At 43.4% G+C, this 16,442-nt stretch overlaps 1 protein-coding gene across 17 annotated transcripts in view; it reads right to left on the bottom strand.

Moving 5' to 3' along the window:
* Nucleotides 1-16,442, bottom strand: part of NCOR2 (nuclear receptor corepressor 2) — a 641,335-nt gene that overhangs the window by 308,687 nt on the left and 316,206 nt on the right. For all 17 annotated transcript variants that reach the window (XM_068243885.1, XM_068243983.1, XM_068243973.1 and 14 more), the window contains exons 11-12: nt 14,627-14,720; nt 9,060-9,238 (exon numbers count right to left, since the gene is read on the bottom strand). In XM_068243885.1, the coding sequence (XP_068099986.1) occupies nt 9,060-9,238; nt 14,627-14,720 (273 nt within the window). The remainder of the gene's footprint in view (nt 1-9,059; nt 9,239-14,626; nt 14,721-16,442) is intronic.

Raw genomic sequence — 16,442 nt, 5'->3', positions numbered from 1 at the left:
GTCCCCTTGTCAATGGCCGCAGCATCACTGAGATGCCTGCGGTCATTGATATACACTGTAAGTTACATTTACACTTATAAATTACTGTTTTGCATACTAAAATAGCACGCGCAGGAAGCTAATGACTGAGGACATCTTGAGGCCAAATAGTAAAATTACACCTACATACAATTATTTTAATAAAGGGACCTACACATAATTTAAAATTAATTCCTTACCTCCCACACTCTCCCATAAATACCCAAATAAAACTTTTGCATGAAAAAAATTACAATTAAAACAAACAAACAGTTACCTTAGGGACTGAACTTTTTAAATATGTATGTCAAGAGGGTATATTATTTTGAGATTATGGCTTGTAAATAGTGATAGATGCAAAAATGAAACATTGCACTATTATTTCCAAATAAAATATTGGTGCCATACATTGTGATAAGGACATCATTTAAACAGTGTAATAGCCGGGACAAATGGGCAAATAAAATACATGGGTTTTAATTATGGTAACATGTATTATTTTAAAACTATAATGGCCGAAAACTGAGAAATAATGCATTTTTTTTAATTTCCCTGTTAAAATGCATTTAGAAAAAAATAATTATTAGGAAACTGTACAACCTAAAGAAAGTCTAATTAATATATATATCATTTTGTTGTGATAAGTAGTGATAAAATTATTGGTGAATGAATGGGAGGAAAATACACTGAAGGCTGAAGTGGTTAAAGGACAACTGAAATGAGAAGACTATGGATGCTGCCATATTTATTTCTTTTTCAAATAATACCAATTGCCTGGTAGTCCTGTTGATCTGTTTGGCTGCAGTGGTGTCTGAATAGACAAGACAAGACAAATAACATTTATATTGCGCTTTTCTCCTGGCGGACTCAAAGCGCCAGAGCTGCAGCCACTAGGACGCGCTCTATAGGCAGTAGCAGTGTTAGGGAGACCTGCCTAAGGTCTCCTGCTGAATAGGTGCTGGCTTACTGAACAGGCAGAGCCGAGATTCGAACCCTGGTCTCCTGTGTCAGAGGCAGAGCCCTTAACCATTACACCATCCAGCCACTAACATCAGAAACAAGCATGCAGCTAATCTTGTCAGATCTGACAATTATGTCAGAAACACCTGATCTGCATATGCTTGTTGGGGATTTAAGTTTCAGAAACCAAATTTCATCTGTAGTTAAATCTTCCTACATTCATCTGAAGAACATTGCAAAGATTAAACATCTAATTCCCCCAGAGGATCTTCCAACCCTAGTTCACGCCTCCATCACATCACGGCTGGACTACTGCAATGCCCTTTATGCTGGCCTCCCCAAAAAGGACCTGCCTCGCCTGCAATTAGTGCAGAATGCTGCTGCCAGATTGCTAACAAACCAGCCTCGCCACTGTCACATTACACCGATCCTTCGCTCACTGCACTGGCTACCAGTAGAATGGAGAATATTCTTCAAGATTGGACTGCTGACATTCAAATCCCTGCACAATCTGGGCCCTGGATACATGAAGGACTTGCTGAAGCTGCATCACACCTCTCACAACCTCAGATCAGCTAGTTCTATTAAACTTGGTCACTCCCAGAGTGCACTTCAAAAAATCTGGAGATAGAGCCTTCTGTCATGCTGCCCCTACTCTTTGGAACTCCCTGCTACACCCAGTAAAGACAGCACCATCCCTGGAGCTATTCAAATCCAGACTGAAAAGCCACCTGTTTAGCCTGGCATTTCCGGACTTATAAAATTCTTCCTCTGTACCACAATGGTCTGAGCCATGCTTATGCGCTTTGAGTTCCGTTGGGGGAAAAGGGCTCTACAAATGTTAGTTGTTGTTGTTGTTGTTCAGGGTCTATGGCTAAAAGTATTAGAGACACAGGATCAGCAGGATAGCCAGGTAACTGGTATTGCTTAAAAGGAAATAAATATGGCAGCCTCCATATCCTTCTCGCTTCAGTTGCCTAAGAGGAACATCCAGCTTCTACTAGAAATCACTCCTAAGACCTACTCCTACTGCCTCCTGAGAAAAGGTGGCGTGAGTGGTTTGCCCTCGAGCACAAAGGAGAGTGGAAAAAAGAAAGGAGGTGAAGGCATAAGAATGTCCACCCATCACCTGAAAAAGCCCCTGAAGTCAAGAACCATGTGAGCTGGTACTGTACAGATGGGAGAGACCCATGTTCACTGGCTCAGCCACCCTTGGCAGTACCATCCTGCATGGAGAAAAACTGATTAAAATTGATTGGGTTAGTTATTTTTTTTTCCTTAATTGTAAAGAAAAATAACAAATCTGTGAAAGAGATACAACAAGAAAGTGTAAATGTGTAAACAAAACATTTGTGTGGAACCACATTTTTGAAGGAAACTTCAGCACAGATCTTGTTTGCAATGCAGATCTTGAGTTCTGGTACAACTGAGAAGCAAACTTTAACCATCACTTATAAAAGCTAGCGTGATGGGGAATTCATACCCACACTTAAAAGGAATTAGAAAAAAAACACAGATAGAAACATCTATTTTTTGACACAAATGGTATGTCGTGTGCTGAGAAATGTATGTAAATCTATCACTAGCCCTGCCTTCCTGTGATATACATCTGGATCAAGGCTGCAGTGTCATAATAGTGAGCGCTGATAGTTAATCTGATTGGAGACCAATATAATGTCAGTATGATCAGTTTCAGAGTTCTCTTTTTTATCTATTATACAACTATTTTCCATGCCTCCTGCAGGCTCCATAACAACACTGAGTCCTTTATTTCACAGCACAATGTAACAGGATCCAACTTACAAGTATCTGTACCATATACAGATGGAAACTGGGAAAGGAATGTGGTAGCCCAGGTGGTTTACATCAAGGGTTTCTCCACATAGAAAGTTTACTTTACAGTATTTCAGATTGTAAATTGTACCAGTAGGGTAAACTGAACCTCATATTTCCCTATAGGCCAAGAATCAGTAAAGAAGTAAACAATGTTCCAGCTTTTAAGGTATATATATATATATGGACATAGAGCTATGGCAAGGAATGCTCAGGTAAGTATCTTCATGAAGAACTGTTCATACCCTTTATTCATTTTGTCTTCTACAGTTGTGACAAAGCCACATATGATCAAACAAGTTACCAATACATATCGCAGCAAATCAGGTTTCCCATGAGATCATCCATCTCCGGGCAGATTCCACTTTTCCCTGTCGCTTCTCCATAGGCATGAGGATGGACACCAGTGGTGCACAGGGAACCTTAGTTGTTGAAAATCGCAGCAAGTAGCTGGGTCAGTGGTACGACTTTCCTTAATGTTATGGGTGCATAACTTGGGTTGCAAGCCAAACCACCAATCACAGTAACGAATAAGTCCATTTACAGTTAGCTCGCCAATATCTTGATAAATAAAGCTCAGTTTATTCCATTATCAGTCAACAGAATAACAATTGTTTCAGAGCCACTAAGGGTTCCCTTTCTTAATATAGACCAGCTTTATTTATCAAGAAATTGGTCTGCTAACTGATTCATAGTTGAAGAAATGGCATATGTAATGTATTTAATATACAAAAATCAATTGGCGCCAATGGATATCATATAGTAGCACCTGCTGCTGAGAGAGAACAATGTCCAAAGTCCAAAATCATAAGCACAGATTAATCAGCACCGATCTTAATAATGATCAGTCCACCAAGTTTTTCACTGTGAAGGATATTCAAGCTTTAAGAATCTCGTGCCCACCATCATCAATAAAGGCAGAAAAGGAGGCTTACCAGCTGCACACAGCCCGCATTAAAAGGCTGTGTGTTTAGTGTTAGCAACCCGGGAGTTAGATCAGCCATCCAGGGTCCAAACCGACTCCTAATGCCACAGTCAGAGTAGGTATGGTGTCCCAAAGCATAAGCGTGGAAAACATAAGCAACTCTAAGTGCAGGCTGTTTACTTAAAATATACCAAATAGATAAAACAAATGCAGGATAAAAAGCACTTACATACAGGGCTCAGATCATTGGAACCCCAGTATACGTTTGCGCATGTGCGTGCTGGTTAATAGCAGGTAAAAGATGATAAAAGGTGCCGCCTGTCTCCTTTCTGACGGTTTCACAATCTTACATCCTCAGGGGATGGATACAGTGTTCTCCCCAGACTCTTCGGGTGCTCCACACGGCTAGATTTTGTGAGCACCCGGCTGTCATCGGCTCATTTCCTTCTCTGCTGTAAGCAGGGTTGTGCAGAGAGGCGCCGGCCCTGCATTGTATCATCTCGCCCCACCTGGCTACTTTTTATGCCAACTGGCTGGAAAAAATGTCTGGGGAGAACACTGGGATATATGAAGTATTGATGGGGTATGCAGGAGCGTACCTATGAATACGCCACCGGGAGACTTGGGCGCAGGATACAGCCAACATACGGCTTACCCTGCTCCCGCACAAGTCCTGGCGGCGTTAATTACTATTCCCCCTCCAGGTCCACGTGGATGGTGAGGAATGAGGTAATTCAGCTACTGCTGGTAAATTACTTAAGCTCAGTCTTCTGACGGCGCCAATGTTAATCACTGTGCGCCGCTATAGCTGTAATTCCTTTTAAGGCCTATGGTGGCGCCGGCTGCCCCCAAAATCTCCTGCAATGTTTTAACAGCGCTCGCATGCAGGAACAATACAGTTTTACATAGTTGTGGCATGTACAAGTGAGAAATTATGGTACTAATTTCAGAGATCCCCCCCAAAAAGTCGAATCCCACCGGGACATGTAGATGTAGTGCAGAGATGCTAGATGTTGTAAAAGTATGTTGTAGACTGGTAAGTATGTTGTTGCAGAAATTATGCTAGTGAAGTACGTTATGCTGGGGTTAGTGCCTGTACTAATAGGAGACAATCCAGCAAAGGACCAGCACCACACAGTGCTTTATTAGTACAGACATGACCGCAACAACAGGCGCTGTTTCGGCCTAATTGGGCGTTTTTCAAGTTGCTCAATAGTCATCCTTGATGACTATTGAGCAACTTGAAAAAGGCCCGATTAGGCCGAAACAGCTTCTGTTGTTGCGGTCATGTCTGCACTAATAAAGCACTAAGAGAGATATAATATACTTCGCGTGGTGCTGGTCCTTTGCTGGATTGACTGTTGTGACCCCTTTGGTACCGGGGTGAGGACCTAGCACACCATATTTTTTAGCCTACAGTGTCGCTCCTGGGCGTTTGAATGACATTGTACTAACAGGAGAGACAACAGAGGGTAAGATTTGAACTGCAGATTTAAAACATATATTATACTGGAGTAAGCGAGATATGGTGGCTGTAAAACAGCAGATAGATGTGCGGGGTATGCTATAAATCAGACAATAACCACACCACTGTGAAATGTGCTAGCAGGCACCTGTTCAATGCCATATGCTATACCAGAAAAAGAAAAGGATACAGCAGCTCAACGTGGTTGCTTTAAATGTGAGAATATCACATGCTTTATTAGATTTTGTACAAAATAGAAAAGGGTTAACAACAAAATCCAGTGGAGAACTCCACAAAAAAGTACATAAAGTGTCACACAAAAGTGAGTACACTGCTCGCATTTTTTGTACATTTTTTATTATATCTTTTCATGGAACAACACTAAAGCTATGACAATTTGATACAAATGTCAGTGTACAGCTTGTATAAGTGTAAATGTGTGGTCCCATCAAAATAACTCAACACCCCATCATTAATATTAAATTCACCTTTTCCTTACAATAAAAAAAACCTGGGAAGGTGAACTAGTGTTTTAACATGTGAAGCCTAACTGATTGCTCTTGGCAGCTGCTCTGCTCTTGCACAAGTCGTGATACATGAATCCCGGTTTCTGCAGATTACATTAGATACAAATCAATTAAAGCTAGGGCCTCAGTTGGTTAATATTTTGACTGCAACTCGATCAAAAAAGGCTGTTTATTTTATCATTCGCGGTGTAAGCAGGAGTGGCAGCCCTATAACTTTACACTGCATTATACAGCAAAGTCCCCATTATTCAGCACCCACTGGGATTGGCTGATGTTGGGTAAGTGTGCTTTCTGTTTGGTTGAAACTCAATGTTAAAAATAGGCCTTGCCGATACTGTAATATACCCAACTCCATATACGTAATATAAACGTTGTATTAATGTTAAAATACAGTGGCTGACGGCCTCTGTCCTGCTGGCGGCCTCACCAGTATGTCCTGCTGGTGGCCTGTGTCTCCTGGTGGCCTGTGTCTCCTGGTGGCCTGTGTCTACCAGTGGGCTGCATGGCTGTGTCTGCTGGTGGCCTTTGTCCTGCTGGTGAACTCACCAGTCTGTCCTGCTGGTGGCCTGTGCCTGCTGGTGGCCTGTGTCTGCTGGTAGCCTCACCTGGCGGCCTCTGTCCTGCTGGCTGTGGCTGCTGGTGGCCTCGGTCTGCTGGTAACCTATGTGGTGCTGGCGGCCTCACCAGTCTGTCCTGCCGGTGGCCTGTGTCTTCTGGTGGCCTGTGCCTGCTAGTGGGCTGTGTCTACTAGTGGGCTGCATGGCTGTGTCTGCTGGTGGCCTCTGTCCTGCTGGTGACCTCACCAGTCTGTCCTGCTGGTGGCCTGTGCCTGCTGGTGGCCTGTGCCTGCTGGTGGCCTGTGTCCTATTGGTGGCCTGTGTCTGCTAATGCCCTGTGTGGCTGTGTCTGCTGGTGGCCTCGGTCTGCTGGTAACCTATGTGGTGCTGGTGGCCTCACCAGTCTGTCCTGCTGGTGGCCTGTGTCTGCTAGTGGGCTGTGTCCTGCTGGTGGCCTCACCTTTCTGTCCTGGTGGTGCCTGTGGCCTCTGTCCTCTATCTGCTGGTGGCCCGAGTCCTTCAGGTGGGCTGTATCCTGCTGGTGGCCTCTGCACACAATCATGGTGCCTTCACGAACTCCACTAACAAGACAGCTGTTATATGCCAGCTCCCTTATGTGAGGCTCACACTGAGCGCTTTCTCCCAGAATGTACCGGACAGAACAAGATTGGTCTCCCAGGTGTAGCATGACTTTAATATATTCAAACACTCCCCCAATACTACCCAAGTAGTAGTTCCTCAAAACTCTACGAGGGACAAGAAACTTAGTTCTTCAAAGTGAGAATATCAAAGGATATATAGTAAAGGGGCAGTCATATGTTGCTTTAGCGTGGAAACCTTATTGGAGTTTACACATTTAAGCAACCTAAAATCTGTGAGTACAGGTAGCCCCTGACTTACGAACCCCCGACTTACGAATGATACGCCAATACGAAAGGCATGGATTCTGTGATTCTGTGCTTACAAGACAAAACATTTTTTTTTTCAAATTAAACTTTTCGTTTTTGAGAAAATTGATTTTAAGAAATTCAAAGAAAAATGTTATTTTAAACTTGTATAAGCAGGTACAGGGGGCAGAGGTGGCAAAGAGGGGGACACTGGAAGTGCAGGGGGGCACAGAGGAGGTACAGGGGACAGAGATGGCACAGAGTTCCAACTTAAGAACAGATTCAGGTTAAAAACGAACCTACAATCCTTATCTCGTTCGTTAACCAGGGACTACCTGTATTAAAGAGACACTGAAGCGAAAAAAAATATATGATATAATGAATTGGTTGTGTACTATGAATAATTACTATAAGATTAGCAGCAAAGAAAATATTCTCATATTTTTATTTTCAGGTATATAGTGTTTTTTCTAACATTGCATCATTCTCTAATATGTGCAGATTACACAACACTCAGCATTCTAAATGATTCTTTCAGAGCAGTCTGTGAACTAATGACCTCTCCTCTGGCAGAGAAAGACATTTGTTTACTTACAATTGAGATAATAAAAGTCAGAAGACAGCCCTCTCCACGACTTTGAAAATCATAGAGCTTAACCTCCTTGCCGGTCTAATTCCCGCCGGCAAGGAGGCAGCGCAGAACTTTAAGAAAATTTTTTTTTTTTAAATCATGTAGCAAGCCCTGGGACATGATAGCCGCTGAGCGGTGGCGGCATCCCCCCACCCACTCCGATCGCCTTCGGCGATCAGAGTAAGCAGGAAATCCCGTTCAGAACGGGATTTCCTGCAGGGCTTCCCCGGTCGCCATGGCGACGGGGCGGGATGACGTCACCAACGTCATGGACCTCGGGCCGTCACAGGGAATTCCGATCCGCCCCTCAGCGCTGCCTGGCACTGATTGGCCAGGCTGCGCAGGGGTCTGGGGCGGGGGGTGGCTCGACGTGGCGGGTAGCAGCGAATCGGCGGCGATCGCGTACTACACGCAGCTAGCAAAGTGCTAGCTGCGTGTAGGAAAAAAAATTATGCAAATCGGCCCAGCGGGGCCTGAGAAATCCTCCTGCGCAGGTTACCCCGAGCTGAGCTCGGGATAACCGGCAAGGAGTTTAATGGCTTTTTTGCATAGAGATAACAACTAGAGTTTCTTAACTCTTCCTGTACTGGAAACAATTAGACTGATGTATCTGATCTTAATGTTTTATTTCTTAGCTGTACTACACATAGAAATCATAATATCATAATTTTTTTTTTCGCTTCAGTGTCTCTTTAAATCTTATTGCGTTACAGAATACTTACACTTTGTAATAGAACGCCAGGAATGACTCCCCCTACATGGTCCCTCCCTCTTACCATATCTGCAGTTTTCCCCTTTCCCACTTATCCTATCAGTCTGTAGGCTCGCACGAGCATAGTCCTCTCTTTTAGTGTCATCCTGGTATACTACAAGATGTGGCGTACAAAGACGTATTCTCTGTACTTCAGCTGTATACATTTAGTGTGGGTGTTACAATACCATACAATAATAAAAGTAATGACCCTTTACAAATCAGTAACAGCAGCAGCCCCTACAGACCCACGCAGAATAGTAGATACCAATGTACTGTAGCTTTGATAGGCTGCTTAGTTTTAGCAAAGCTCTACTCATTTGGAAAATTAAAAGCAGACTATTTTTTTTTGTCCCAGGCCTTCTCCAATCTCTGGTGTGTTAGCTCTGTAGTATGAACTCATAACTACTATTGCTGGTGATGTGCCAGGCGTGAGCCGCTTTGTGTTGATAATCTGCTACAGAGATAACAGAACCATGACATATGAATGAAAAGTTCTACTCACTTTTCCCTGAAGGTGTCCTTCTCTTGTTCACTCCACATGTTCATGACCTGCCGTTCCTTGTACACCTTCATAGGGTCGTCCATCAGACCATTCATATTGATGAACTTAATACGTTGCTGATCAGCGTCAAACAGCATGGGTGGAATGACCGCCAGCTGACGCATCTGCCTCTCCAGGTTCTGCAAGGAATAGCGTTGTCATTAGGAAAGAGCGCCATACAGAATATTCAGCAATACAATACGCTGTGCAAAATACGTGGGAGGTCAGTATGGCTTTCTGATGAATTAATGGTTATGGAGATAGACACCCTTTATGTGAAAGCGGATCCGAGATGAAAAACTAACTATAACAAGTAACTTGTCTGTATATCTTATCTAAAGTTTAGATAGTTTACACTGCAAATCTAGCTGCAAACAGCTTAATAGAATATGATTATTTCTTCCTGTGATACAATAACAGCAGCCATGTTGTTTGTAAACATTACACAGAGGCAGGCTTATCTACATCTTGAGCAAAAAACCTAATCCCCCATCCTCCTCCCCTCTGCCTCTGAAATCTCTGGCTAGTAATACCTCCCCCTCCTCCTGCCCAGACTGAGCTCCCATGAGTCCTTGCTACTGTCTGAAAGTGCCTTGCCTCTCAGAAAACCTGCGGGCGTGGCTTGTTTAGTTTATATGGAATTACAGTATTAAAACAAAAACAAAAAAGTATTTGGCTTGAAGAATGCCCTATAAACAATAGGAAAGGAACACAATTATGCAATGAGTAAAAGCTCATCTCGCATCCACTTTAAGCACAAATCTGTAAACATGTTTTATGCAGGCTAATTCTACCTGCTGAGCATACAGTATATTGCATATAGTAGATAATCTCTCCCTATTCACACTTTGTAATTTAGAGCCTGAAATAATGAGCAACATAAAAAATGTGCTTTTACTTCACAGCCAAGAGAAAAAATTAAAGGACAACTGAAGCAAGAGGGAGATGGAGGTCGACCTATTTATTTCCTTTTAAGCAATACAAGTTGCCTGGCTTTCCTGCTGATTCTCTCCCTCTAGCTGCCTCCAACTCCTCGACTCCAACTCCAAAGCCCTGATATTAACCATTGTATTCTATGCTGGGAAGCCTTGTCATTTTTTTTCACAGATGGCCATTACTTTAGAACAGGGGTGTCAAACTCAAATAGACGGAGGGCCGAAATGAAAAACTTAGACCAGGTCGAGAGCCAACAGTCATATTTAACACCCTCCCCCCCTCTAGTTAAAATGATCACATAGCACCTGACAATTTGCACCGCATGCTATAACCGCGGTGGGGAAAAAAAAAAACAAACCCTTAGTATAGTAAAGTAGGTAGCCAGGTATAGGTGCCCCCAGTATAGGCAGCAAGGCATAGGTGCACCCAGTATAGGTCACCTAGGTACGCGCCTCCAGTATAGGTAGGCAGTCATAGGTGCACCCAGTATAGAGTAGTCAGGCATAGGTGTATCCAGTATAGGTTAGCTAGGTAGGTCCCCCCCAGTATACGTTAGTCAGGCATAGGTGGACCCAGTATATGTTAGCTAGGTAAATGCCCTCAGTATAGGTTAGCTAGGTAGGTGCCCAGTATAGGTAAGTCAGGCATAGGTGGATCCAGTATATGTTAGCTAGGTAAATGCCCCCAGTATATGTTAGCTAGGTAAATGCCCCCAATATATGTTAGCTAGGTAAATGTCCCCAGTATATGTTAGCTAGGTAAATGCCCCCAGTTATAGGATAGCTAAGTAGGTGCCCAGTATAGGTAAGTCAGGCATAGGTGGATCCAGTATATGTTAGCTAGGTAAATGCCCCCAGTATAGGTTAGCTAGGTAAATGCTCCCAGTATAGGTTAGCTAGGTGGGTGCCCAGTATAAGTTATCTAGGTAAATGCCCCCAGTATAGGTTAGCTAGGTAGGTGCCCAGTATAGGTTAGGTAGGTAAATGCCCCCAGTATAGGTTAGTTAGGTAGGTGCCCAGTATAGGTTAGCTAGGTAGGTGCCCAGTATAGGTTAGCTAGGTAGGTGCCCAGTATAGGTTAGCTAGGTAAATGCCCTCAGTATAGGTCAGGTAGGTACGTGCCCAGTATAGGTTAGCCTCCGTAGATGCGCAGACGTGCGCGAAACGGCCTTCAGGCTTAATCCACTCGGCACCCACCGCACCACAAGGTATCCCACCAGATGTTTGAACTTCATGTTTTGTACCACAGTGCTTTTAGCCTGTTTTATCGCATGTGTATGCATCACCATTTATACTGGGGAATAGGTACAGCTTTCGGCGGTGCCGGTTTCTTCTGCTTTCTGCCTCCTCTCCCAGTATAGGTTAGCTAGGTAAATGCCCGCAGTATTGGTTAGCTAGGTAATTTCTCTCAGTAGGTAGCCAGCCTTATCCTCCCCCTCCTTCCCCAGCCACCACTCCTTCACCTCCTGAAGTCGGCGGCCCGTCCTGCACTGTAGTCCCCTCCCCTGATCCTCTTTGCAGCCGGGCATGCAGCACAGGTATCTGCTGTGAAAACAGCAGAGTGGCTCCCCAGATAACAACGCGTATAAAGGAAGTAAGTATTTCCTGTATACGCGCCTATTAAATCGGAGCCGCTCTGCTGTTTTCCCGTCACAGCTGATGCCTGTGCTACATGCCCGGCGGCAAAGAGGATCAGTGGAGCGGACTACAGTGCAGGACGGGCCGCCGACTCCAGGAAGTAAAGGAGCGGCGGCCGTGGAGGAAGAGAACCCTTTCGTCCTGTCATCCAGAGGCGGAACAACGGAGTGATAGAGCATAGCCATGCTCTATCAGTTGTGCAGGAGGAAGGGCAGTGCAACCCTGGGGTGGCAATAAAAGATGACGGGAGGGGGCGGAGCCTGGAGCGTGGCCAAAATCAATGTTAATTAAAAAAGCATTGCAGAGCCAAATTTGATGGCGCTGCGGGCCAAAATGGCCCGCGGGCCAGAGTTTGACACGTGTTCTAGCACTTTTAGCCATAGACTTTGAACAAGCATGCAGCAGATCAGGTGTTTATGACATTATTGTCAGATTTGACAAGATTAGCTACATGCTTGTTTCTGGTGTGATTCAGACACAACTGCAGCCAAATAGATCATCAGGGCTGCCAAGCAGCAGGTATTGTTTGAAAGAAAATAAATATAGCAGCTTCCATATTCTTCTCGCTTCAGTTGTCCTTTAAAACCAGAATCACTGAGACTGATAAAGGACCACCCCTCTGTGTCAGTACTTTGTACTTACCTATGTAGAGGGAAAGCTCTTGATCCCACAGAGCCTCTCCAGTCGTCTCTCTATGCCCTCGGTCCACTGCTGTCCCCCGTTGAAATTGCGCGCCTTTACGAGGACTCCCAAAGGCGTATTCGGCCAGTTGGTTGAATAACTTCAACAGGGACAGCAGTGGACCGAGGACACTAAGGGAGTACCGAGAAGGCTCTGTGGCATCCAGAGCCTTCCCTTTACATAGGTGAACTGACTTTTTTCAGTGCCGATTTAATTACAGCCTTGAGTCTGCCGGGACACTTCTGTACAAAGCTTTGCACATTTAGACTTTGCAATATTTGCCCAATCTTCTTTACAGAACTGTCAAAGCTCAGCTAATTGAATGGTGACTATTGGTGAAATTCAACTCATACCACAGATTTTCAAAAAGATTTACCATAAGTCTGGGCTCTGATTAAAGCAAGGATAATAACAAATAGGAGGAACCCTTGGAGTGTTAGGTTAATTGACTATTGTCATCTAAGTCGCTAGGAGGCCTCTTGCTCATAGTTTTTGTACTTTATTACGAACTGATGCCACAAAGTGTTATTATGGTAGTCAGCTCTTTCAATCTATTTGCTTACTAATATATTGCCCGTGGATATAGATCCAGATTTTCTCTGTTGTTTTTGGTCAACACTGGGGGAGAGGGGCGGAGGGGGGAAGGGTAAAGGAAGGGATTACTAGGGTTTGAATTTGCGAAGAACGTATCAGTTATTTCTGCTACAGATGTTGCCCTTCGGGTTGTTTATTAAAAATGTATTTTTGGAAAGCAATAAAATATTTTGGAAAAAAAAAAGCAAGCATAATAATCCTATATAATATGTATCTTCTTCTGCCACTGCATTATGAGCAGCCTGCTGCTTAATTTCTAAATATTGAATATTTCTTTAACCACCAGGTACATAGACTCACATGCTTGTATCCTGTATTGAAATCTATATGTAGAATTTCCTCCATTTTACCTTAGGCCAACTTGTTAATTTCAGTCTTAACTAGACAACGGCCACTTGATGTTGTTTTTGGGTACGTTCGTAAACTGACTACATGCTGATCTTAAAATATATATTAACACAATCCTCTCAATATAATAATTGCATAAGTGTTTGTTAATGTTTTTAAGTTCTTAAAGAGGAACTCCAGTGAAAATAATGTAGTAAAAAAAGTGCTTCATTTTTTACCATAATTATGTATAAATAATTTAGTCAGTGTTTGCTCATTGTAAAATCTTTCCTCTCCCAGATTCACATTCTGACATGTATTACATGGTGACATTTTTACTGTGGGCAGGTTATGTAGCTGCTGCTAGCTGTTTTGGCTGTTAGAGACAGCTGTAAACAGCTAATTCCTGTCTGTGAACATTGTTACATTGTGGCAGTTTGCCCAGAGTACCGCGGTACTCAGAGCTTCTTGTGGGAGGGGTTTCAGCACAAAATCAGTCCTACAGCGCCCCCTGATGGTCTGTTTGTGAAAATCTTTATATTTCTCAAGTAAAAGGGGGTATCAGCTACTGATTGGGATAAAGTTCAATTCTAGGTTGGAGTTTCTCTTTAAGTTACTTGCTTCTAGATAAAAGGGGGGGGGGGGGTGAACTGTCACCCTAAATGGAAAAAAAAAAACACAGAGACAAAGGGAGCCCAATTGGTGCAGTATGTCACACTCAATAGATGTAACACAAAAATGGAGCGCCTATTTCTGGCTCTGAACATATCTTGGCACTTGATTTGGCCTGAGGAAGTGGGTGGAGACCCACGAGACGCATTGCCAGTACTATTAAAGATTATTCCTTTATGTATGAATTTGTCTTCATTGAAGTAAGCCGCCTTAAACCTTATTTATTTTATAGATTTTAATTCAATTTATTATCCTTTGGGCGCCTTTTCATCCTGTTTGTTGATTCTACATAGTTTCTAATTCTATTTTGGCACAAAAATACTCACTCTACATTTTCTACTGCAACAATGACAACAATTACATAGGCCAACGAAAATCTAAAATATGCATGCAGCTTAAGCATAACATTTCATCTGACAGCTCTTTCATAACATTTTATAACAGCATGAAATGAAACTAAAATCAGGTGTGGGCTGACCTTACTAAAAAGTGCAACCATTTTGGTGTTGCATTCTATTAATATGACCTTCACAGGAGCCAAAGTCCTCCATAACTGTAGCATATTAGAGGAAATACACTTAGCATTTCTAAACATGTGTTATCTAGTTTACTTGTTAGGCACTACTGTAGATTTGGAATGCGGTAATGCAGAAAGTGAAAGATCCAAGCAAGAAGCCTTACCTCCTGTTCTGACAGACCATCAATAATTTCTGACACTTCATGCTCGCTGCGTGCAGCAGATAAAGACAGGCCACTTCCCCTCTGTGTTACCCTGCTGAGAAATGAAATTGAAATGTTCAACCACCTGTAGTGATGCATAAGCCAGCTGTATGCATGAGCAGCCTAGCATGGTCACTGAAGACATTTGTAGAACGCCTGACACCCGGGACTCTCCCTAGGTATAACAATGCTCACAAATGCTATTTGCTCTGGTGCGACATTTCAAACATAGAGCTCTGTTGGGCAATAAGACAGAGGTGTCTCCAAAGCATGCTAACATCAACTGAATACTGAGAATAATACTGTTTTCTAATGAATTCCGGTATATAGCTTACACTACAGGGCCATACCCACAACGTCATTTTTCAGAATGATTGTTCACGATGAACAATTTTTTTGTGATATCACGCTACATCGTTTAATGAAAATTCGCTAAACGATGTTTCATGATGCATGCCATTCGGTGATCATTCATTTTTAACGTCCGCCATGCCGGATTAAATCGCGGTGCATCGATTCGATCCTAATCGATTTTCACAGGTTTTGCTGCGATTGTGTAAATGAAAGTTTACACAATCGTTTATTTACACCCACTCTAATGACGCTTGTAGATTCGTTCAGATGGTTTGGGGAACAATCGTCTCCATTACTACTCTATAATGGATCGGTCAAACAATTCTTCACTGTGGCCGCGCTGTTTCAAGCCTCACTTCCGTGTGTCTTCTACAGGGCTGGTAGAATACAGGCGAGCTTTGTTTACCCTGCCATATTCAAGTGTTTTGTTTGTTGTTTTTGTAACAGAAATGGCAGCTCCTGCATAAGAAGTGCCACTGATTTTTGGAGTGGTAAGGAAGGCAAAAAGATAGATAAACGTAAGACTTATTCAAAAAGCAGACTGAAAAAGGTGTGCACAAGCTCACCACTAAATAAAAACCTGTCTCCAGCAGGATTGCAGAACTTGTCCAGTGTTTTAAGGCCCAGGCACAAGGTTGACATGGTTGATTGATGTCACCTGTCGGGGATCGGGACCTGATCCCTCAAGCCACATTGCTGGGCCAACAGCTGTACAGACATGGAGTTAGCTGTACAGCTGACAATGCCCTCTGTTGCTATGAGGGGTACCAAAGCTTACTACAAAAAATTTAGCAGCACCAACAAAGAATAATTAACTGCAGCCTTTGCCTACAAAGAATAATTAACTGCAGCCTTTGCCTATGACTGGGGAGAGTTTAACAGCTGTGTATTACTGGAAAGAGCAGAGGGGAGGCTCTAGCAAGACACAGCCTAGAACTGGGTTGGAAGGCAAAGTACTTTAAAAGGGAATAGTTTGTTACTAAAGGAGGGAGAGTGAGTCACTGTCACTGAGGGGACTTAATAACTCTATGGGAAGCGCTTTGGTACTGGGAACAGGGGCGGGGTAAGTGCTCTGAGTAGGATCAGGCGGCTCCAGGGGAAGCAGTCTGTCACTGAGATGGGTTCAGGACATTTGGAGGTCAGCAATCTGTTATTGCAGGAAGTGGGGACTCTGGAGTACAGTGGTATGTCACTGCTAGAGGAAGGGAACGCCAAGTGGACAGTAGTCTGCCACTGAAGTGGTGTCAGATCCAAAAGGTAGATTGCAGCAAGAACTGAAGTAACTATTGCATGTACCTTTAGTGGCCACTGGGGCATTGGAGAATTAGGGGGAGTTGCAACAGCCAACATTACTTCTGCCCTATATTTCTCCTGTGCCAACTTCTGCTATTACCCAATGCAGAGTTAATCTAGAAGACATTCT

The sequence above is a fragment of the Hyperolius riggenbachi genome, chromosome 1 (genome assembly GCF_040937935.1).
Source record: "Hyperolius riggenbachi isolate aHypRig1 chromosome 1, aHypRig1.pri, whole genome shotgun sequence".
Lineage (NCBI taxonomy): Eukaryota > Metazoa > Chordata > Amphibia > Anura > Hyperoliidae > Hyperolius > Hyperolius riggenbachi.
The sequence above is the reverse complement of the archived record's forward strand: the minus strand, read 5'-3'. Positions and strand labels throughout refer to the sequence as shown.